The 25,178-nt window shown below is 45.3% G+C and overlaps 1 protein-coding gene across 2 annotated transcripts; it reads right to left on the bottom strand.

Moving 5' to 3' along the window:
- Window positions 1–3,518: 3,518 nt before the first annotated feature.
- On the bottom strand, window positions 3,519–23,631 carry FST (follistatin). 2 transcript variants are annotated; one of them, XM_015419168.1, is made up of 6 exons: window positions 23,444–23,631; window positions 21,371–21,562; window positions 17,447–17,665; window positions 15,838–16,062; window positions 5,302–5,532; window positions 3,519–4,471 (listed from the first exon to the last, which is right to left on the bottom strand). In XM_015419168.1, the coding sequence occupies exons 1-6, from the start codon at window positions 23,523–23,525 to the stop codon at window positions 4,389–4,391; spliced, it is 1,032 nt and encodes a 343-aa protein (XP_015274654.1). In that variant the 5' UTR covers window positions 23,526–23,631; the 3' UTR covers window positions 3,519–4,388. The 2 variants fall into 2 exon arrangements, with proteins under 2 accessions (XP_015274654.1, XP_015274662.1); XM_015419176.1 differs by having other exon boundaries at window positions 4,417–4,767.
- Window positions 23,632–25,178: the final 1,547 nt, after the last annotated feature.

Genomic DNA, 25,178 nt, shown 5'->3' with positions numbered 1-25,178 from the left:
TCTTCCTCTTCCTCTTCCTCTTCCTCTTCCTCTTCCTCTTCTTCTTCTTCTTCTTCTTCTTCTTCTTCTTCTTCTTCTTCTTCTTCTTCTTCTTCTTCTTCTTCTTCTTCTTCGATAAACTGTAATTCCGGGGGATCCCCAAGTCCCACCTGGAGGCTGTCATCTCAAGGCCCCAACTGTACCATATACATAAAAGTTCCCCCTATTTTTTGTTCCTATTATCTTTTTCTGTGCTGAACAGCCCCTTCACTTTCTTCTTTGTTTCTCAGTCTGTCCCACCTGGTTGTTTAAATGTGGATAGATATATGCTGATCCAGCATGGGGACCAACTAAAATCCTTTGTTTGTCTTTGTCTGATAATGGCACACAAGAGGCTGATGGGGAGTTGCCAGGTCCGGGGTGGGTGGAGATGTCACGTGACATTCCTGATGCAATGACATCACCCTAAAGTGACATCATGTCAGGGACATTGCATGGGGATGCTCTGGTATCTGGACGAAACTCTATGAGTCCTCTCTCCTCAAATCATAGAGTTTGCCAGAAATCCCTGCATGACGTCCCCAATGCAATGATGTCACTTCCAGGTGGTGCCATTGTCTCAGGGACATTGTGTGGCAACATCCCTGTTTAGGGATGGGATTTCCCCCACCGGCCAGCTGGTCCATGGTGGGGAGAAGCCCCTGAAATTGGGGAATCCCCTGCCCAGACTGATGGTAATTCAAAACTAACAAACTGCTTTATTTCACTTTTGAGAGGAAATGGTCAGGTAGGTATCAGGTTTAGGACTTAGAAGTAAACAGGCAACAGGAATGAGGTAAATGTTTATAACTATAAACAGTAGATAGTGTGTCACAAACAAGTAGCTATTTAGTTATACAGACAGGTCTTTAAAACTGAGGAGAGAGATTTCTTGGCAGTGTCTGCTTAAATAAACAAGCATAAGCTTCTTTGTTTCAAAGATATTTATGTGGTGAAGACAGGAACATTCACACAAGTTCCAATATCCCTTCTTAACCACTTGATAGGAATCCACCACCACACCCTTTACTAGGAGCTATTTCCCTCAGGGAAGGGCCACTCATCCCACTTCCCTAACTCAGGATCCTTCTTGATCCTCACACTCTGCTAAAAAACTCTTTCACACTCAACTTGTCATTCTTTTTTTATTTTAAATTATTTTGCTTTTCTAAGCTACAAATCTACAGGGTTGGGGAAATGGATACAACCTAAAAGAAAGAGTAGCAAGGATCATTTATACATAAGTTTAAAATGATTGATTCTTCCCTAGTATCATATAGCAAAAGGAGAATCTTAAAGATATAAAGTTATATACCAAGCAATCTCCACCATAATCTTCTGCAGTGTGTACATTCTAGCTTTTAAAATTATGTTAAAAGTAAACAGCCAGCTATCAAAATTAATCTGTGTTGCTTTTTTTTCTTCTAAGTTTCATTTTATCAAAAAGCCATTTAGTTTTTATAGGCTTAGGGGCAGCAGCCCCTAATTCTGCTTCAAAGCTCAACAATTCTGCCAAGCTCTTCGAGATGATGTCAGAACTTTCCCTCAACTTGTCATTCTTAACTGCCACTCCAAACTGATACTCTCAATGGTAAAATTCCATTTGAATAGCCTGCCATTCAAGGTTTTCAGACCAGGGTAAAACATTAACCATTTACTGTCCATCACAAGTACCTCCACAACTGGCTGGGATCAGTTCTTCTTAGATGATCTTTCTAATTTTCCATTAAAACAAATTTAAATATACGGTATGACCACAGGGACATTGATCCATGTGGTGAATACAAGGACATTGATCCGTGTAGTGAATATGCTGAGACCTGTCTTACAAGTCTATACATTTTTTTTAGTAGCCCACCTGTTCTTTGATGGCCTGCGCAAACCTCAGACACCCCCCCTTCCAATTCACATGAAGGCAAGGCAAGGCGAGGTGCTAGTTTCATGTAGGGTTACTAACCTGAAGATGGGGCCTAGAGTTCTCCTTGAATTACAACTGATCTGTGTAATACAGATATCAGTTCCCTGAAGGAAATGATGGCTTTGGAGGGCAGACTCTATAGTATATCATAAATTTTTAGAGAAACAGAAGTCCAAGAGTGATATCACATTCCTGGTGAGCTCCCTTCCCTCCTCAAATACCACCCTCCCCAGACATCATCCCCAAATCTCCAAGAATTTCCGAAGCTGGAATAGACATACTGTTGTCATGCCTAGGATATACTAACTCTTTCCTGGAGCACATCTAGTGCTGGCTTTAGATTTTTTTTACCCAAGGAAAAAGTCAAAATGATACCCTGCATGATGTAGACTACAGCTCATATTCTTAAACCCAGAGGTCATTTCTGGGGGGATCGCGGGGGATCGCAGTTCCCATGGGTGAGGTACAGGGGGCGGGGCACATGATGAAGCCCCGCCCCCCGCTTCCAGCCGCCCCGCTTCCGGCCCTCATTCAGCCAGGAGGAGGCAGGAGAAGAGGGAGGGTAAGTTGCTTCCTCCCTGCCTCTCCCCACCCCTGCCTGCCTGGGGCCAGGGAGGGCCTTAGCGGGGCTTCCTTGCACTCCCGCCGGCCTTGCAGGTCCACCGCCGGGCCCCTCATGGGGCTCAGCAGTGGAGCTGCAAGGCTGGCGGCGGCCGGGACCATTGGGGGCGGGGTGTGTGGCCTTATGACACACTTCCGGTGATGTCAGGGGGTGTGGCATATGCTAATGAGTTATGCTAATGAGTTCCCCTAGCTCTTTTTCTACGAAACGACCGCTGCTTAAACCCATTCTAAAGATAGAGCACATACAGAAGTTCTCAGGTTAAATCCCCGATATGGTTGCCATCAAGTGATTGGCAGCCAGTTGGAGACTGGAGGGGCAGGGACATCCTACGGAAGTCAGATGACTTCCAGGGAAAACTCGATGTGACATCATATCTCTCGAGCAATTGCTGGAATCTCTATTGTAAAGCCATAGAGGATCTGGCAGTTCTTAGAACAGACTGATGCCATTTCCTGGTTCTCCCAAAGGCATTTCCCCCCATGATTTTTCTCCCTCCCACTGCAGGAACAGTGGCAGGAAATGGGAACAGGGGGTGGGGCATCCCCCAGTCCAGGCAAGAAAATGGCAAGCGTGATCTCTGGCATCTCTAGTTACGGGTTTTGAAGTAGCAGATATTGGGAAAGACCTCTGCTTGAGACCCTGGAGAGCTGCTACCAGTCAGAGCAGGCAATACTGACCTTGACAGGCCAATGGTCAGACTCAGTACAATGCATCATATACTCACATAGAACCATTAAGCAGCCGATAGCTGAAGCCAATGTATAGGGAAAAATCCAATTTTTTTTATTTTTTTCACTCATAATTTATTTACAAATACACATTATAACTTTTATATACATTGCACATTTACATGGTAGAAAAGTACAAAACTATATATTTAAATGAATTTATATTTAACTCGCCATGTTTGAAAATATAAAATTGCCTCAGAAAAAAAAGTATTATGAAAAGCAAGAAACTTGAACTGATAAAGTTTTTCGATATAACATTTTGTGAACACTTTGAATGAGAAACAATAATGAACTTTTGTTGGCTTTCTTACAAAAACAAAGGAGGAGTATCTGCAATGAACATTGATGCATGTGACAATGTATTTTTTTTTTAAAAAAATTATACTCTCATTACATTTAGCCACATCACTATTTAACAGCCTTCATAATCCGATTTCTTTGGGTCTAGGATTCTCATAGTACAATATTAATGTCCAGTACTTTGAGATCACCACAACACATGATGTGATCAGAAGAACAACAAGCTTTAAGGGGGGGCTAGAGGTTTCCTCATGGCACCCCAAATATATAGTTAAGTCAGTTTACAGCGTCTTTTGGTCAGTCAAGATTCCTTGTAAACAAATACCCGAGGGATCGTGTATGTATGTACAGAACCGGCAAGAAGGAAACGTAATAAATTAAAAAAAAAAAAGGAACAGAAATGGACATGCAAAAGTTTTGTTAAAGTGGAAAAAGAGTTAACGTTGGTAGAAATGAGGAAATCAGATTTGTGATGGGGAAGGGGGAGTTGAGCTCTAAGGAATGGATTTATAGTTTACAAGAAAAAAAAGCTTTACTTTACAAGCAAGAGACCTCACAATAAATAACATTGCTCATCCCATAACGATTAAATTTCTTCCAAAAAAAGGTGTACAGTCAACCAGACATTTTTATGTATAAATTATAAATCATGACACAGTATAAATAAATGTCTACAAGACTCAACTATATGTATACTTCTTTTTTTTCTTCCCCCAAATAAATAAGCATACACGTATGTACACTATGGACATTTTGTATCTCTTGCCCAATGAGTGTCCCAACAGTGATGGAAGTTTTACCACTCTAGAATGGAAGATATAGGAAAGGTGTAGTCCTGGTCATCTTCATCATCCTCTTCTTCTGGGTCTTCATTGATGGCTAGATAGGAGAATACAGGGGAGCTGTTGTTTAAATATGGACAACAACAGCGCAGAAGACGCTCAGTTTTTGTGGTCAAAGCCCCCTGCACAGCCATAAGAGAGTGTAGCTTTAAAAAAAACCAAAAACACGTGGCTTGCGGTGCGATGCGTGTTGGCATCTGCTGTTTACACAATAAAGTTTTTTTTGTTTTGGCGTGCATGTGTGCGCGTGCGTGTGTGAGACACATAATCTATGAAGTCATAATTGCAGCAAGTTCTGAAGACTCAATGGCTCAGCTTTTTATTGGCAGATTCCTGAAATTAGATAAAAAGTGCTCTTTGTGTTCTAGGTTTTGAACGGCTTTTTTTTTTTTTTTTTGGAGTCCTTCATTCAGAGGCAACTGCAAGGGGACAGCAGCCCGCAGGGTTAAAGGGTTAAGCTAGTTCCAGGGGAAGGGGAAGGGAGGGTGCGATTAGGTTGTGGCGGAGGGTTAATCAAGCAAACGGCAAAGCACACAAAAAGCAAACAAAATTAAGGGAGGGCAGGAAATAGCTAGAAAGATGCATTTTTGGGGCCACCCTCTGATGATGATAACGAGCCCTTTCCTACCAAGAGAAAAAGATTCTCTCAAAATGTCCGCTGTTCTCTATCTGACGCATCTTATCAAGCACCAAGAAGTCTGTATAATATATAAAATCTCTCTCTATAGGATCTCTCTTTATGCAGTTCCCTTTTATGTTTAATAAAGATGCCAGTCTTCACTATTCTAGGGAGTTTCTCTCTCTCTCTCTCTCTCTCTCTCTGCTTTCAAAAAAAAAAGTTCCTGCAAGGTTTAAAATCTCACTTACAGTTGCAAGATCCTGAGTGCTTTACTTCCAAAAGCACACCCAGGGAACAGGCTGCTTCCTTCATGGCACACTCGCTGGGATAAGTGGTGTTATCGCTGGCGCAGACAGCTTCATCTGATTTGCTTTCAGGGCACAGCTCATCACAAAGGGCGCACCGTCCTCGGCCCACTTTGAAATCCCACAGGCATTTCTTCCCAGCGCTGCATTGGATGTCTTCACAAGATTTTGCCTCTACAAAAGATGTCCCATGAGAAAGAGGCAGAGAAAGGAGGGGGGGGGGGAAATAATTCTGTGAATCAGAAATTTCCTGTGGGGCAACAGGGGGCAGGGCAATGATAGATGACAAGACTGGGAGCCAATGACCACCCTGCAGGCGATCCCAGGAAGGACATGGGAGAGAACTAGGATGTAAGCAGACCTGACCGATTCTTCCTCTGTCTAAAGCAAAAAGTCGGACCTGATCTATTCTTGACATCATGGCAAAGGCCAAGGCATTACAGAGAGTGAGAACATTTGTGAGGCCAGTCGAGTAGAGAAAAAGTTTCAGCCTAATGCACTGGAAAGTGGCTGCTGCAAGCTCTGGGTGAAAGGGCTGAGGCCATTCTTAATGCTTGCCTTTGGGAGGGGGTTAGTGTTCCTGAGGTAGGGGGGCTTGAAATCCTTGCACTTCCAGAGGCCTGGTCTTATAAAATATCTTTATCAGCCAATGGCACAATGAGTTGCCGCCACAGGGGAAACAACATTTCCTAAAGAATGCACAATGGGTTGATTGATTGATTGATTGAGACTTGGATCCAGCCAGGGTTTTTTCCACTAATGAAAAGGGGAAGAGAGGATGCCTTTGATGACTCAAAACAGTGATGCCCCTGGGAATTATTTCAATTCTGTGTTTACTTCATTTATACCCTGCCTTTTCCCCCAACGGCAGCCCTAAGTAACTCACGTTATTCCCCTCTCCTCCATTTTATCCTCACAACCCAGTGAGGCAGCTTATTATGGGACCTGCATGGACAGGAGCTATAGTGAAGAGAACTGGGATGACTCAATGAAAACGCTGGCTGGGTCCAACCCAATGTATACAGGACTGCAGTATTTAACACTGCAACCGTAGTAGGAAGCAAGTCCCATTAAATTCAAACAGGACTTACTTCTGAATAAACATTCCTAGAGCCGAGCTGCACAAGTCTGTGTGTAATATTACTCTTTCAGCTCTGGAGAAATGGACAACAGCCAGTGTACCATTTCCCACACAAGATTCTGAGCCAACCATAGGCATTGAGACAGTTTCCAGTATTGGAACAATGTCATAAACTGGTAATAATTGCTAGTTGCCAAGAACCCTGTTCTTGACTTTTGATATCCAAGAAACAAACAACACAATAGGATTTCTAAGGAATGGCACCCAGAGGTCAAGTGGAATGATAAATAGCCTGCGTGCCTTACTCAGGATAATAGATTCTGCAACACTAGAAGTACCCAGATTTATACATTTATAGATAAAAGAAGGCCCAAACGCACTGGCCAAAACTGAAAGAACTGTATATCCAAAGGCCAAATTGACCCCGTGATATTGGGGAATGCAGGAGCAGATCCCCCTGGCTATAGTGCAGCTGCAAAAGACAGCCATGACAGGGGAAGTGGCAATATGGATCTAGGCCACAGTGCTACAGAAGTGGAGTATTGAGTTCCCTGACTGAAAATAATGCCCCCCTTGAGGTTTTTTTTTAGCCCTCATAGAAGGAAACAACAGGTTCAAATATTATGTCTCTCTTTTTAGTGGGAGGGGTTAAGGGTAATTGTATCCTTGTGTATAAAACAAACTCTTCTATTAAACAAGCTAGCCTGGAGGCATCTATTATCTTGTCTCTCCTGCTGTAGCTGTTGAGCTGCTCCATGGTCGATATTCTTTCATGTTGTGTCTTTGTGTCTTGCTTTCTGTCTGCATGCCTAACCCCCTTGCCTATTTCAAAGTTTTTGACCTATCAATCCTTGTCCCAGATTCTTGTCTGAACCTCATGAAGAGTATTCCAGTGGTCCAGGATGGCTAAATTATGGATCACCCTTCCTTCCTCAGTTTAATCAAGATACCATTAGCTCTCTTGAGTTTTTTAGCTTTCCCAGTGCTTTCGGACAGGGAGCTGAAGATGTCTGATGATCAAATTCCCACTGGGCCTCTGAATTATTCTGACACAGATTATAGGCCATTATCTAAGAATACAATATTAGCTATTCCATAATGGGTAAAGTACTGCATGTCAGTTTGTGATCTGGTGTCCGGCAGTAGATCTATCTTCCAAAAACCGGAATCATACTCTACAGCGATAAAGTAGTCCTTCTCTTGTCATAATTTTTCTCAGGTTTGGCTTACTACCTCACGGTGGCATAGCATCTTATTTTTCTGTCTACCATCATACAAATAACAATTTCATATTATCCCTTGTATGTTTTCAACTGGGCATTCATGACAGGCCAACAGATATATGCTCTCTACCTATGGTCAGCTCTCCATTCCCAAGTATATACCTTGCATGATAAGCACAATTCATCAGGGACAATAGATCTGCTTCCATTAACGAGAATCCCTTCTTGTACACTCAGCTTCTCCCTCACTGAGAAAGAAGGTGTGACCTCCTCAAGCAGAGAGTGCCTCACATTAGGTCAACCATCATGGATAATGTATTGACCCTAGTCCTGAGCTGAGACTTACAGGACCCTGCAAATGGGGTCAGGCAGGGGAGCATCTTTATCAATTCTAGGCCCTCCTCTACTGAAACCCACTTTACTGTTCTACGAGGTAACCTCTGCCATATTTGCCGGTATATGTTTGCCTAGGTAGTACTGGGTGTGCCATGGTATATATCTCTATTTCATCATAATTCAAAAATCTTCTGTGGAGAGCTCAACAAGAGTTTTGGCATTATGATTTCCAGTGGCTTATAGTCATGGGCTACTTTGACAAAACTGAACTGAGGGAAGTGCTTCATTCCAAAAAGTACAGACAACAGTACTTTCCTAATCTATCCATTTTTGATAGGGCCATATTAGCTAATGCAGTTGGTTGCTGTTTCAGTTACAGAGGAACTCCGTGCCCTGTCCCGGGTGCAGCATGCTGTAAATATAATACTTTAGTCAGAATTCTTGGCTATGATGTCCTTAATGTTCTCAGATGCTTGATGATGACTTTCGGTTGATTCCCACTAAATCGCCTTGTGGGTCAGATGTTAGAACAGCTTGCTTAAGTCTGCAATCTCTTTGCAAAACTTTGCCAGGCAAGTTTGCCATTCCTGCCAGTTTTTGAACTGTCACAATTCCAGGCTTTGGCATCTTCCAAATTGCTTCAACCTTCCCAGGGTCCACTTCCAGCCTTGTTTTAGTTTTAACTTTACATTATTTGGATTTACCTTTAGATTCACCTTTAGATTCCTCTCTCAGAACTGCTTCAAAAAAGAAAAGAAAAGAAACAATATTTCATAGTGTTGCCTCTGTTTCCAGATCTTCTTTTCCCCTTATTATGCTGGGAATATTTTTTGGCTGTTGGTCCAGCCTGAGCTGGGAGATTTCCTTCATCCAGCACTTCAGTGTTTGGGCTAGATTAGTTGCAGTAAAATCCAAGGGTGACACTGGTTTCAGGCCTGGATCCTCAGTTCAAATGTCCTTGCTCCTTTGTTCGTTTTTGTTGCATTCCTTAAATTGGGTTCTGCTGCAAAACTGCAGTCATCATGTTGAAAGAGGAGTTTCCTATTATCAAAAATCACTCTGTCTTCACTCTAAACGAAGCCTGCCTTGCCTCATCTGTGACTCCCCCCTGCTTTCTCTCTCTGTGCCTTTGTTTGTGAGTCACTTCCTGGTAGTTGTTCCTTTAATCTGTGTCTTTCCTTCTGTGTCATCCAATTTCTGTCCTGTCTGCTGTCATGTCTTCCACTTACACTTGTATGGGGGGGGGGGATGCGCTTTGGAATCCACTGTGTTGCTGATCCACATTGCCCCTGGCAGCAACTAAATTTTGGATCTAAAGAACATGTTTGTGGGATTCCGTCATGGAATTCCAGCATCATGTTTCCTTCAGCTACCAGCATCAGGCTGGCTCTAACTTTGCATGCTAACTTTGGTTTTCAAGGGTGGGCACCAGCAATGCTGCTGGCACCCTGACCCAGCGCCAGCTCTTTCCTATTGCTTGCTTGCTTCTACTTCTCCCAGAGCAGAGGGAAGAACAACTCTGTACCACCGGCCGTGGGTGTTGTAGAGCTTCTTCTCCACTGGAGTCTGAGAGGAAGAAAGTAAGAGATGGAGTGACAGGAAACAGCTGACCACTCAGGATGCCAAGCCTGGAATCTAACTTGTGATCCAGAATGGGGTTTAATGGGGAGCAGCAGTATAGGGTCACACATCAGAAGTATCAGTTTAGCTCAAAAAAGCTAGGAAGAATGTGTTATCATCAGTTACTTCTGTGATTATACCTGTCTGGAACATATTTAGCTCTATTTAGATTTATATTTAGATACCTCACAAAGGCTACAATCGCACACACTAAATAATCCACTTTCAATGCACTTTCCAACTAGATTTTACTATGTGAACTGGCAAAATGCAGTTGGAAAGTGCATTGAAAGTGTGTGTGATCACAGCCAGAATGTGCCTTTCACACGCTAATGAGCATAGCTAACTAAGCTTCTCCATGCGTTGAATGGAGTGGACTTGAAGCCCACAAATGTTGCTTTAGCTCAATAACAGTGGAGGAGCAGGCATGGGCCGTGACCAGTTTCTTAGCCTCACTGAAAAAAAAGAAAAAATTCCAAGATCCTATCCATTGCTCTTATACCTGTGAGTGGATTTAGTACGAAATCTATAATTTGAAATCATTAACCACTCCCAAATCACTTATTTAGAGTGATCCTATTTACTTCAGACAGTTAAGAGTGTCAAACTACAATCAGGGATCTCCAGCTTCAGATCCCCACACTGAGAGAAGAAGAAGAAGACTTGGTTTTATACCCTGCCCTTCACTACCCGAAGAGTCTCGGAGCAGCTTACAATCACCTTCCCTTCCTCCCCCCCACAACAAAGACCCTGTGAGGTAGGTGGGGCTGAGAGAGTTCTGAGAGAACTGTGACTGACCTAAGGTCACCCAAGCTGGCTTCATGTGGAGGAGTGGGGAATCAAACCTGGTTCTCCAGATTAGAGTCCTGCCGCTCTTGACCACTACACCAAGCTTGCTGTGTGACCTTCAGCCAGGCGCACACTTTCAGTGTAATCTATTTGAAAGGATGTTGCTGTGAATGTAGAATGGAGGAGGGTGAAAGCCACTTTGGACTCCCATTGGGGTACGGCTGACAACCTCCAGGTAGCACTTGGAGAACTTCTGCTGTTACGATTGATCTCCAGATGACCAAGATCAGTCGGTCCCCCGGGGGGGGGGGGGAAGGCTGCTTTGGAGGCAGTTATTTCCTAAACCAGAGCTGGTAACCCTACATTTGGGGAGGAAAGCCAAGTACAAAAGTCTAAATAAATATTTCATACTCTGGACAAAATGGGATGGCCCATGCTTAAATCCATCCCATTGAAACAAATGGAAGTAGAAGTGCTTAATTTTAATGGGATTAAAAGTATTCTCTCAAATATAGCAATCCCCAATCACAGGGATTTACACAGACGTTTACAATGTCTTTCTTTTTTATGCAGATGATTTCATGTATTAGATGCTTTACTATTTTTAAGGGAGAAAAGTTGGTTTTGACCAATGTTAATGTTAAAAGTATTTTCCCAAAACATTCATTAGGATAATGTTTCCATTGGAATTTAGTTAAGCACTGAAGCCAGGTAGTCTGAAAATGTCTTCAAAGGCCTGGTATGTTAAAGTATCATGGGTTCCAGTTGGAGCTGAGGCAAAAGTTAGCCCTCAGTAATGATGAGCCTGAATCATTGGAAGGTTTTCTTGACCCAGATCTAGAATTCTGGATTCCATAAGTGCATTCCAACTTAGTCTTTAAATCATTGCATAGAATTTCCTTGTGCTGTGAAGTGGTTTTGGTGTGGGAGATGGGAAATGGAATGTGTTGTGCAAGGGATATGCCAATATTATTTCATTTAATTTTTTGGGCCAAAACTAGCGATTTTGGTAGAGTGGAAATTTCTCCTAAAAATTCACTTTCCCCTCATCCTGTTTCTTCTGGCTGCTGTTTCTTTGGCTTGATTTCCCTTCCTGGCAACTTCTTCTTTCTCCTTCCTGATTTAGTCATCAGGATGATCCCACCCAATCAGAGATCATCTAGTGAACAGGATGACATCACAAGTCTATATCACCAATCAACTCTGGTTGCGTGATGACAACATTGAGGGTAACTGGGGGCAACTGACAGCAAGGAGAGGTAATGTCAAATTGAAATATATGTGATTTTTTTTTTGGTAAGGAGTGCAAAAAATCAAGACTTTTTTTGCCGGTGAAAAAAATTTTTTTTGCCGGTAAAAAAAATTGGGACCCCCCCCCCCCCCCCAGAGAGTACTTTCAGCTCAAAATCTACTTCCAACTTTGCCACTATGACATTTTAAGGTTTAAGGGTAAATTTTCATGGTATGGGGTAGGAAGAAAGATCTTCTGTACAAGTGTCCATGGACAACATGACTCTCCCATGTACTTTCTCACTAACCTAGAATCTATGATTCTATGATCTATACAAGTATCCACGGACAACAAGATTTTCTTCCCATGTACTTTCTCTATTCTGGAGGTGTGGGGTAAAATAATCCTCTAAAATTATCAATTTATTTAGAACTGTTTGTTACCATTCAAAAAGCTCAAACTGGCATTTTAGACATAACTCTCACAAAGACCAGGTATGGTGGTAGACCTGTATCTGGATGGTATCACTTTGGATTGCTGATGGAAGTTCATATGATTGAATTCCCCTTTATACAATCTCCACCCCCAACTCCCTGAATATTAAAAAACTACTTAGCAGAGAGAAGTGTCCTAGCCTAGTCTTTCCCTCTCAAGATAATTTTCTATGAAAGGAGAATTTTGTGGTACAGAAGAACATTAAGTTCTGAATGGCAGTCTGAGCTAATATATCAAAGACGCAAGCTCATTACCAAATTGGCCTTACGAAGCAGTCCCAACCAGGTCTGCCTAAAAAGTCCCATTTTAGTCAATAGAGCCTACTTTCAGGAAAGTATTTTTAAAATCGTGGGTTCACATTACAATCCTAAGCATATTCACTCAGATATATGTCCCACTTTATTCAAAGGGGCATACTTCCAATTAAATGTTCTTAGGATTTCAACTTTAATCTCACAACAATCCTATCATTCATGCTAGGGTGAGAGAAAATGGCTGTAAACCAAGGTTTGTTGTGACAGAACAAGTCTTTGGATTTATGTCTTAAGCCTTCATGGAAAGATGGGATAAAAATATTTTAAATAAATACTCCTTTCCTTCCCTCTCCTTCTCCTTTGTGCTCTGCCATGATTGTAACCTGGTTTAGAATGAACTGCAATTGGTGGATAAGAATGAATCCAGATTTCACAAACTGTGGTTTGTTTTCTTACCTACAAACCAGGACTTTAAACCAGGGTTAAACCGTGAGTTAAAATCCTGGTTTATAAGCAAGTTACAAGCTACAATTTGTTAAGCCAGCTGGTTTGGACATCACAACAAGCTGTGGTTAGTTCTAAATCAGGAAATCTTCAGCTATGTTTAGGAGGGGAAGCAGAAGGTGCATGAACCCAAGGACATGATGGCTAGTTCCTGTTGTGAGCAAGCCATTCATTGTTTTTTACCTCTTAATACTGCCTGGCTTCCCTAAAGCCATGCAGAAAGCTTGATTGTGAGTTTAGTTCTTCTCTGCTACAGGTACTTAAACCATGGATATGCCCAGAGGTGTGAGCCAAAGAGCTTTTTATTTGTTTATTTGGAAAATGTCTGTGCCACCTCTTCTGGTTTTGGACTTCTGCCTGAGGATGATAGTCAAGAGACAGAAGAAATGTCCACTAGAACAGAGAGAGAGAGAGAGAGAGAGAGAGAGATGCTCTATATTCAGATCAATGCTCCCTCTAAGCTGTGGAGTCTTGTGAGCAAAAATTCCACTTTGTGAGCTACTGGCATTAAAGTTGTGAGAAAGCGATTTGGCTATTGCATAAATTAGTGTGCTCTGGAGCCACATCCTTCCTGAGCTAAGACAAAAATGTGTGACCCAGAGGCTAAAAAACTGTGAGCTAGCTCACACTAACTCAGCTCAGTGGGAACACTGATTCAGATGCCTTTTCTCCTTTGTTTGATTGTGCTACATTTTTGATTGTATTGATATTTTGTATTGCAAGACACTTGGAGTCTCCACTGGGAAGAAAAATGGGATATAAGTAAACAAGGAAGGAAGGAACTTAGTGTAGCGGGGACTTGAATTTAGAATTCCTTCATCATAACACATCATTCTGGAGGTGCTTTCACACACTCTAAATAACGCACTTTCGATCCACTTTCAACACACTTTGTAACTGGATTTTACTGTGCGAAATGGCAAGATCCATTTGCAAATGGTCACTGAAGTGGATTGAAATTGATCATTTAGCATGTGTGAAAGTGCCAATAATGGCTCATTTGTACTTCAGTGTTTTACACTAGAGTCTTCTATCCTAGTGCACCAAAGCCATTTTCACAAGTGCTACCACACCATCTGTCAGCCTTAAATGCATCACATAGGTACATAACAGCAAATAAAAAAGCAGAGAGGTTCACATTTTATTCAAAGGTAACCACCATAGACTTTGCATGTGAATGTTGCACGTAAGAAATGCAAAAAATGGCTTGAGCAGTACTAGTGGAAATAGCCTAAGTGTGAATACCTGCCAGTATCCAAATTACTATAAACAATAAACGTTTAATTCCTGCACCTTCCTTCGCTGACCCTTTCACCATCCCCTGCCTTTTTTCCATTGCAATGTCACATTGTAGTCCTATTATATAGAGATGGTTTGTAGTCAGACTTCTGACATGGATTCATCAAGTAGGTTAGAGGAATCCTTCTCTTTCAGACTATTTCCTCATCTTTAAAGCTAGAAAATTATAGCAATCCTTGGGAGGTAAAGGTGGCACAGCATTTTGCAAATCAAAATAGCTATACACACACAATGAACAAACAGCAAGGATGGCATCGTTTCCTTGTTCTATGCAGCACCATCCCGGAATTTCAGCAATTACTTTAACCTGCCTTCTCAGATCTGCTGCCACCACAGAGGAATGGACTGACCATTTAACTTACAGGGAAATTTCCTGGTGGGATACTGTCCTGGGAGGCTACTGACAGTCAGAAACAAACAGAGCTAAGACTCAGCGACTCTGCCAGGGCCTCAGGGTCTCAGACCTTCAGCAACATGAATGATCAGTGTCAGCTCACCAGTTCCCACCAGTTTACGGGAGGAAGGATGCCCATTGATGGTACTTCAAGGGCTGATCAGCTTGGCTTGTTATAGCATGACTTCTAGCTTGCTAGTCTGCCCCAGCCACCACACAGAACTTAGATAGCCTTCAGCCAGACCCTTCAACTTCCCGAGAACTTTCTCTTGTAAGCCATTCAACTGGTCTTGGGCTCACTCTTGCACCATAAAGCCAGGCAGTGGTTCAGCACCCTTAGGACCCCAGCTCATCTGCATAGTCTTCCTGGAAGACACGACCTATTTCCCATACAGCCAGAAATAGTGGCTGTCCACATCTGGATGTTTCACTGGCTTTCAGAGAACCCACTTCTGAGTGCTCCACGTAACCAGAATTGAGCCTTTCTGCAATGGTCTTTTAATCACTTGCCCAGGTGAAAAATAGCTCCTGTAAGGTTTCCCGTTCCGCTAAAGGTGGGAAGTTAGTCATTCACTGTTCCACACATTGGTAAACTTCCTAATAGGATAAGATAGTTATTAATGACAATTGTATTATTAGTAGTTGTATTGTAAACAACTACTACTACTTTCCTCATGTTTAAAGAATTTCAGATACATTATCTGGGTATTTTCCACAAGAGAATTAGTCTTCCCTTTAGTCTCCCCTAGTACCTAGTTTTCTGGGTGTTCCAAAACCAGCATCTGAAGTAATCATGTGAATGTGGGGTTGGGAAAACTGACGGAGTGATTCTGGTGAGCATAAAAGAAGGTGCTCAGCCCTTCCCATACCAACTGATTTCCCCCCCTACAAGTGCCCTGTCCGGGCCCTTCCCCCCCCCCCCCCAACTGGACTTCTTTCCAGTTTGGAACAGTGGTTTTTAAAAAAAGTTTTAAAAGCCTGGAAGGTATTTATAGAGGAAAACCAGTAGTTGGGGGAACGGATTAGTACCTGCTCTGTAGGCAGAGGATTACCCACATCCCTGCCTCAGTTCTTCCTGGGAAATGCCCCTTTCCATTATAAGGGAAACATGACAGGGAATCCCACCCATTCTGTGAGGCAAGGATCCCAGGTCAGACAGCCTAGTTTCCTTTCTGCAAATCCTGCCTCTTGTTTTAGAAACAGAGCTTTCTTCACGCAACCTCTCAGACTCCTTTTCCCCAGACCATACTTACTGATACACTTTCCTTCGTAGGCTAGTCCGATGGATCTTCCGAGCAGACAGGTAGCTGTCCTGAGGTGACAGGCACTAGCGTACGTTATCCCATCATTTCCACAGAGATACTGTTCAGGGGAGGTAGGCTCTGGGCAAATCCGATTACAGGTCACACAGTTGGCATTATTGTTTTGATCAACCACACATGTGGAGCTGCCTGGACATAAGACATCCCTACAAGTCTCTGAAACAAAAGAGAGGGGAGCTCAATAAGCAACGGGATCCATCTCCACCATCAGTATGGAGGATAACATGCTGTACCATTTTAAAAGCTTTCAGCGTCTTTCTTTGTCACAAGGAAGTTACAAGGTGATCTTGTTCTTTATATACAACTGCAGCACAGATGACACAGTGGTTGCCAAGACTAGCTATGATTTTGGCCAGGAACAGTCTGGTCAGTATCCAGTTGCCCTTTGTGGTGAAGAGTACAAGAAGGCCTTAGCTCAGTCAGTGGGGGAAGACAGAATTTTCGTGCAGAAGTTCACAGAACTGCAGCGCCATCCTCACGTTAAGAGGGAAAACTGGTCCCTTTGCTCTCTGAGTACAGTTGGAACAAGAATGGAAAGTTTGGAGTTATGGTTAATTCCTGATTTTTGCAGCTATCCTAAGCACACTTCCGTAGAAGTAAGTTCGTCAGTATCTAGGGCGGGGGCTTTCAGGTTATTGGGCTGGAGCCAGCCAACTTTTCATCTGATGGAAGGGAGGAGGGAGGCTATGCTGGAGGTTAATGGGACCTGCACACACAAAAGCCAAGTGGGATGGGGGTAGTAGTGTGGCATGGAACTGAGTAAGTGACAAAACTGGATGCATTTGTCCCAATGTGTTTAGAATTGCACTATTTAACTATCTTTTGTCTTTGCTTTTGGAACATTGAATCATAGAGCTGGAACAGACCTCCCATGATCTTGTGTTATTATTTTGGAAACTGAGAATTTGCATTAATTTTGGGTAGTCACACTGTGATACTGTTCCAGCCTAAACATTTATTCTTGCAGCCTTGATTCAGCCTAGGGTTGCCAGTCTCCAGGTGGCGGCTGGAGATCTCCTGCTAGTGCAACTCATCTCCAGGTGACAGAGATCAGTTTACTTGGAGAAAATAGCTCTATTTGGAAGGTGGAACACCCCAATTGAAACCCCTCCCCAAACCCCACCCTCCTCAGGCTCCACCCCCCCCCCAAACCTCCAGGTATTTCCCAACCTGGAGCTGACAGCTCTAATTCAACTCCATTAACTTCAGAGGACTTGGAAGCAGTGTTCCCTCTAAGCTGAGTTAGTGTGAGCTAGCTCACAGTTTTTTAGCCTCTGGCTCACACATTTTTGTCTTCGCTCAGGAAGGATGGCTCAAAAAAACTGATTTATGCAGTAGCCAAATCGCTCACTCACAAGTTTAATGCCAGTAGCTCACAAAGTGGAATTTTTGCTCACAGGACTCCACAGCTTAGAGGGAGCATTGCTTGGAAGGGTATTAGGACTGAACTGTGATAGACAGTGCTCCATCTTCCTCCTTACCCATGCCTATTTTCCCTCTCCCCAAAGTTATCCAAAGAACAGCTTTGTTAGAAACTTACTTCTGCATTTGCCCTGATATTGGACTTCAAGTTCTGGCTGTTCTTTACATCTGGCCTTCAAGAGGGCACACTCATTCCTGTAGGTTTTCCCATCCAAGCCACACACCGGGCCCTTCCATGTGATATTAGAGCAATCCGGAGCGCAGACACACCGAGGTTTGTTCTTCTTGTTCATTTTACATTTCTTCCCAGGCCCGCAGTCCACATTCTCACAGGTTTCTAAAGAGGAAAAGGGGAGGAATGGAGCAGGGTGGAGACAACAAAGCCCAGAAACATTGCTTTAATAACATCCAGAGTCCCCACCTCGAGAATGCTTACCGCAGCTTTATAAACCACAGGCAGCTCGTGACAGGATATTATTTTCTTGTTGACCCAGAAAACACAATCCCCTAACCCCATCAAAAGACTGTAATGTAAAAAACAAAGTAGCCTCCCACTTACTCAAAGTGATTGGTGTAATGCTTAGATGTGACTTAAAATAGTATATACACCATTGCTTTCCAAATGTTTCTTATGCTGGTGTCTCTCACATGCAAGATCATATTCTTGTATTCTTCAGGAATTGTAACAACTAGTACTGGGTGGTTTACAGTACAATCTTAAGCATACTTAAACCATCCTAAAGCCATTGAATCTGATTGGTTTAAAAGGGTGTAACTCTCTTTGGGATTGTGCTGTTATTCACACAAGTACCAAAGTGCATTAGAAGAAGCTCTCCTCATAACAGGGATGGAATTCCAGGCAGGCCAAGACTACACAGTTATTATTACCTTGGGGTCTTGTTTAACCTCTTGCCTGCGTTAGGTTCCCTTTTACTTGTGTTTAGATAGCAGCAGACAATAGAAGCCTTAAACTTCTGTTTATTCTTTAACTTTATTTTAATTAAAATAGGGTGCACACAATACACTGTTAAATAGATTACGGAGTTACTGGCCTTGCACAAACTTTCCTGCTTGTGGCACATTATATTACTTCTTCCTTTTGTTTGGTGTAGTGGTTAAGTGTGCGGACTCTAATCTGGGAGAACCAGGTTTGATTCCCCACTTCTCCACTCTCACCTGCTGGATGACCTTGGGCAAGCCATAGTTCTGTCAGAGCTGTTCTTGAAAAAGAGCAGTTTCTTTCAGAGCTCTCTCAGCCCCGCCTACCTCACAGGGTGTCTGTTGTGGGGAGGGGAAGGGAAAGGAGTTTGTAAGCTGCTCTGAGACTCCTTTGGGTAGTGAAGGGCGGGGTATAAATCCAATCTCTTCTTCTTCTTCTTTACAGAATTTGTATGCTGCCCTTCAACCCTCATCAGGGTCACCAATGCAGTTAACAGATGGGGGGAAAGATTAAGTTTGCCATTGAGTCACAACTGACTCATGGTGACCCCAAAAAGTTCCACTTTATGGGGTTTTCAAGGCATGAGATGAACAGAGGTGGTTTGCCATTGCCTTCCTCTGCATTGTAGGCGGCCTCAGTCTTCCTTGGCGGTCTCCCATCCAAGTACCAACCCTGTTTAACTTCCAAGCTCTGACCACCTCAGGCTAGTCTGTGCTGTTAGGACTGCTACAACAGATTAAAAACATACACAATAAAAACAAGCCTGATAAACTATTAAAACTGAATAAATATTAATCTGGACCATGGCAAACTAACAATACTGGCCTTTGCCATCTTTGGGGGCCTATCTTTGAGTTAGAAGGTCACTCCTGGATATGTAGGGTAGAAAGGGTAGGAAATATCACCGGTTTACCACACTGACTGTAGGCCAGGGTGTCTAATCTCTGTTAAAGAAAATTTAGCACATGCAAGTCCCATGTTTCAGCCTTTCCTCCTTAGATTTACAGTATCTCTTCTGCTCATCCAATGTCCCTGATATTGTCTCGGTCTTTATACCACAATAATCCCAAGGGTGTGTTTATCGTATGGAAGCCTTGGCTCCAGTCTATCGCTTGGGATTCCAGACTCATCAGAGTGAGCTGGCGACTGTTTCTCAGAATGTCAGTTTACAATTCTGTACAGTGCTTAAAATCTCCCCCAAAACTCCTCTCTCCCCAGCTGGGAGTTGAAGCAGCTTACAATATCATTGTCTCCTCCTCCACTATCCTCACAACTCCTGTTTCCTCCTGTGAGTGTAGTTAGGTTGAGGTAGGCCAAAGTCACTCAGTGGTTTCCCTAGCAAAGTGGGGATTCAAAACTGGCTCCCTCGGGTCCTAGTTCAACAGCCTAACAGTGATCACCAGTGTGGTCCCCATGGGAGTCATGGGTCCCAACGACAGGTACCCTAGTGCCCATTTGCTTCTTCCCCCAAAGCATCTTTTTCTGAGAGAAACTACAGAGTCCTAATTTTCCTCCTCCTCATTGGAGCAGGAGGTTCTTCAGAAGAACCCAGGACATCCTGTCTGCCAGGAGCACCCATTCAGAAACATTTGCTTGGCTGGCAACTTCTCAGCATTTTGTGAGTGACCCCAGTACACCATAGCAGCCATTTTGTGGTAGATGCCTAATCCCTGCTCTCAAGATTCTGGAAGTGCACAGAGGCTCACAAGATTGGGAGCCCCTACTTCAACCATGACATCACTCTGGCTTCGCACACTCTTGGCACACTGTACAGTTGCCAGCTTCCACTCACCCCCCCATAGGGCGCCCTGTTCCCCTATACACAGAATAACTACGTGGCAAGCAGGAATTTAGCAGGTGGAACTAAGCTGGCTCAGGCTCAGGCTGTGTGACTGAAAGCCACCGCAGACCCCCTAGACGAGGGTTCTTCTGCCCTTCCACACCACGCAGACCTAAACCCCAACCAAACATCACAGGAAACTAAATCACATGACCAGTCTAGCTCCAGGGGCCTTCCAAGAATATTGTCCCCCTCATCTCACTCTCTTGGTAGCCCAGGCCATTTTGGCAATCCTACTTAGGCTGCGGTCACACGGAGCATTTGCCATGCTGACGATACGGATGGTAGGCAGATTTTCTGGGTGCGATCACACTGCAACATCTGGGAAGCGTAGAGCTCCCGTGGCTCAACCGAGGCTTCCCGCCGAAGATGCGGAGTAAAAAACGAGTACCTCCGAGGTACTAGTTTCCGGAAGCCGTGGAGCAAGGACGGGCGTCTGATCGCGTTTCTGGTAGACTTACGTGGCATCCGGCGCCCGCTGCTGTTCGTCGCACACAAGGGGTTTTTTTGTCTCCCAAGTGTCCGCAGGTTGCGCAACAGCGCCCAACAGCACATGCGCACAAAGAGCGATTGCTAGTGCGATCGCGTGGCACGGCTTCCCATCTGGTCGGCATCTCCCCCCTAACCACGGGACCTCGACCGGGACATGTGCTCGGGTGGCCGTGAGTTAGTTTCCTCTGGGGCAATTAGCCACGCCTCCCCCCCATATCTGGCCTGTGTGACGGGGCCTTAGAAGAATGCTACTGGGTAGGATGTTGCCTGTCCTCACCTGAGCAAAGTTTGGAGCCTTCAGCTTAAGTGGAAGAGCTCCTTGGAGAATGTTGGATCTACCCCAATGCTTATAGAGTCCCTCTGAATATGCATCAAGATTCTCCCCCCCCCCCCGCATAGCTTGAGTCCCTTTTAATTGATTATACACATATCTATAACAAGAAAGAGCCTTAGGATAAAGGTAGCTCTTAATTCCTAAAAAAATGGATGGTGAACTCAGTTGAGCCTGGATCCCCTTAGCTCTTTTTTAGCTGGAAGCTCTTCTATATTGGGAGGTGTTGGAGACTCAGTGGAAGTCACTCACTGCAAGTTACCTAGAGGAAAGGGCAATGCACTCTGCACTTGCTCAGAAATACCCGCCTCAATTCTGTCTCACTTTTCACACATTCCAGGGCTGCTGCCAGGAAGAAACCGGGGAAAGAGAGCGCCTCCCTCCGAAAGGCAACCTCGTTTTCTTTTCTTTTCCTTTTTTTGGGAGGAGGAGAACCCACCTTTGCACGGGATGCAATTCGGGGCACCCCCGCTGAAAATCATCCACTTGAAAAGCACGTGATCGCTGACGTCTTCCTCAGTCCACGAAGTGGTCAGCCTGCCCGTTTTACAGCACTCCTCCTTGCTCAGGCCATTCTTGTAGAGGACCTGGCAGCGGCCGTTTCTGGCTTGCCGGAGCCAGCAATTCCCAGCTGCGCTTGGAAAAGAGAGAGAGAGACGGAGAGAGAGAGACCCAGCCATATCAATGTCAGTTACAAGTGACCCAGACACAACACGTGCGGCTTTCATTGACTTTTACTAGACTGTTTACTTTTTTTTCTCTCTCCAAATTTGTCCCGTTTCATAACCCGAAGCTACTCCGCTGGAACAAATGGCGAGAAGCGCCGTTCAAACAACCCGATCTAACCAGTAAGGACGTCTGGTTAGTCAGTGGGGTGAAGGTACAGACGCGGTGGGGCTGGGGGCTGTTTTTAAAAGAAGGGGGGCGAGAGCCGTGAAAGGGTGGGAGGGAGAAACTGGCCATTTCTCTATCCCTCCCGAGCTAACTCTCTCTTTAAAAACAGTCTGTGCCACAAACTCGTGGGATGGGTTCCTGCGCGCCTGCCTGCTAGTCGCCCTGGTCTTTCGACATCTCCACATTTTGCTCCAGTGAAGCCACGAGTTGGAGGAGCGAGTGAGGATGAGCCGACCGAAACCCAGCTCCGTGTGGTCGGCTGAAGACCCGGGGAAGCAGGAGGACAGAGACGGGAGTCTGCAGGCAAGCAGATCCCCGCCTAGACAAGTTGAGGCGGCTCCGGAGAGAAACGCTCAGCGTTTCAAAGTCGCACGGGTTACAGACAACGCACAGACACGCCGCCCGACAAGCAACCTTGAAAGCTGTCTGCTCGGGATGGATCGGAGCCAAGAAAACTGATCTGAGCGGCGCGACGCCCACCCACCCTCCGGCCCGGACTCCCTTCTTTGAGAATTTTGTTGGAACGCGCTTCTGGTGAACGACCGATGTGACTCTGCAGATCACTCAATGCCCATCGATTTGGTTTCTTTATTCCAAGGGGTGTTTGGCCACCGTTAAGCGCAGGAGGAGGGGGGAGACTCCACTACCCCCAGAAAATACCAAGCAGGCTAACATTGCCCCAAATCCAACCACCCCAACCCAAGAATAATCCTTGTGTTGTTTTTTTGGGGGGGGGGAAAGAACTTTCCATTCAGTCAGAAGCGCCCATCCTAAGGAGGGCGGTAAAGGAGACAGAATCGTGCGTAAAAGAAACAGCAGAAACACGCCTCGGAACTATAGAAGTATCCAAACACCATTTCCCCCTTATAAGCGGCCAATATTGGGGCGGCCGGGGGTGAGCGGGCAGGACACTTTGATTTGGAATTATGGAGGTCTGGGTGGGGTTTGAAAATCCACCGCGAAATTGTAACGCAAGACATCCTTTTTCCCGTTGCGAAATAATGTAGTACCCAGTAAACTTCATTCACAGAATGAAATAAAATGGAAAGGAGGGGAGGGGCGCGAAGAGGATTCGCCAAACTTAACAGAAACTCGAGAGAAGCCAACCTTAACGTTAGGGTCCTTCGCTCCCCTTTCCTCGGAGACTTGAGCGATTTAAACTTGCAATTCAGCCAAAACCAACAACAAAACAAACAAAAACCCCCCAGAACCATACACCTCTTCAGACCCCGGTCGGACTCAGAAAAGTTCTGAGCCGGCGCTGTGCCTCACGCAGGCAACGGCGTGGAAGCGACGCGTGCTTAAAAGCTACCGAGAATGCCTTTGGCGATGCGAGAGGATGAGCCTGGTGGAAACCGAACCCGCGTCCGGCGCGTTCCTAACGCAGTCCGCCCTGTCACCTCCGCGCCAATCAGCCGTGCCGCGCGAGTCGCGACCCCTAAAGCAAGTTTACTCAAAAGTAAGTCCTCCTGAGTTCGGCGGGAGCGACCGGTGTTTAGAACCGCAGCCTTAGTTTTCACAACTCAGCGAGGGGACTTTTCTGGAGATGAATAAGAAGAGGGGCAGAGAAGCAGAGAGAGAGATGAATGATCAGAGAGGCACGTAAATGGCATCTTACCCTGTGCTGTTTGATCTTCCAAGAAGAGACAGAAAAACACCAGGAGTAAAACCATGCCCGGGACGATTCTCTGATTTAACATCCTCCGTTTATTTTCCCCCAGTGAAAGAGAAGACAGACAACCTCTAGTGGCAGAAGTAAGGCGAAGGGGAACGCCAGAGCAACACCAGTCAGCCCGCCTGCTTATGATCGCTCTATTGAATGAACGTCAGCCTCTGAATGCTGTCTCTCTTTAAATCTATGGGGGTCTGCGGTGGGCGGTCTCCTAATGTGTGTGTGTGTGTGCGTGTCTGTCCGTGTGTGCATGTGCGTGTGTGTGTTGGGGTGGGGGGTGGGGACATTTACACATTTCAGTGTGAATCAGGTGACATTTTCCACCTTCTGAAAACCTTTCCAATTATTTGATTTTTTTCCCAAAGGTGCGCGCGCAGACGCGCGCACACACAAATCTACAAAAAAGGGATTGCCCGAGCCTTTGCTTTCCTAGGAGCAAGAAGGTGCGTGCGTGCGCTTAAAACTCATAGCTTAAAGAAGGGGGAAAGGGAACGAACCGCTCGTGTCCCTATAAGCCAGGCGCAGGGAAAACAAGGATGGGACCGGGACGCCGGATGCTGTCTGCAGGGCTTTCCTGGAGGCGATTGAGAAACGCTTGCAAACCTCCTTGCCTGGCTGGAAAGGCACAAGCTGGTCTTTCCCTCGCTCCCTCCCTAGGATCCAAAAAAAAGGGGAGGGGGATTTGCAAACCACCCCATTACGGGCACGGGGGATTTGCAGACCACCCCATTTTTGGCACTGGGGAAGAGGCTGCCTTTAGGTAGGTGCAGGGACACCGAAGCCGTCTCCCGGGGCTCGCCGTCCCTGTCTCCCAGTGCGGGGGGACGGCTCTCCCTCCCCTGCGGCAGGCTCCCCGCCGCCGCCGCCGCCGCCCCAGATGTTGTGGCTGCTAATAAACGGCTAACCCTCAACACCTCCGCACAGTAGTGGCGTGTCTGGCGCGCACACATCTCCATTCCCTGGGACTTGTCAAAAACAAATCAAAGTTTAATGCCCGCTTTAATTCCCCGAGTGTGAGTCTTTTCACTTGGGGGCGTCTGGAGCATGCGAGTGGTGGGGGGCGGTGGGAGAGGAGGCGACGTAGGCGGTCCCTCTCCTCTCCCCGCAGAATCAAAGACGCGGCATCCTGGGCGCTGGAGAGCGGAGCGCGGCCGCGATTGCAACAAGCCTAATGAAGTTCCGCCGCGTTAGTTTATTAAGCCCCGTCTGGCAATCCCCCTCTCCCTTATTGCAAGCGAGTTGGCGGCCTCGTTTATAACACCCCCCCCCTCTTTTTTTGTTGGCACCGCTGAATGAAAGCGAGTAGGCGATACTTCCTTTTATACGAAAACGGTTACTTAACGGAAAGAGGGGAGGGGGGGAATGGGGGCGGGCTGAGTCCAAAAGCGGCCCTCTCGAACCTGAACAACCGCGCAAAAGCCGAACCTCCCCCCCCCCCGCCGTTACCAGACAGCGAAACGGGTTTTTCAGACAGCGAAACGGGCAGACAAAACTGATAATGATGATGATAATTAATAATTAATAAATAATAATTCTCGCCTCTTGCCCGGTCGCCGGGATTTCGACTGGAGTCCGACCGATTCGGGCCCCCTCCTTTATTCCCCCCTCCCCATTTCAGCCCCATCTGCCCCTTCTCACCCCCCTCCCCACAGTCCTCTCCCTCCCAGTCCCCTCCCTGCCA

The sequence above is a fragment of the Gekko japonicus genome, unplaced genomic scaffold, assembly GCF_001447785.1.
Source record: "Gekko japonicus isolate JY-2015 unplaced genomic scaffold, Gekko_japonicus_V1.1 scaffold176, whole genome shotgun sequence".
In the NCBI taxonomy this organism is placed as follows: Eukaryota; Metazoa; Chordata; class Lepidosauria; order Squamata; family Gekkonidae; genus Gekko; species Gekko japonicus.
Note: the sequence above shows the minus strand (reverse complement) of the source record. Positions and strands in the feature narration are given on the sequence as shown.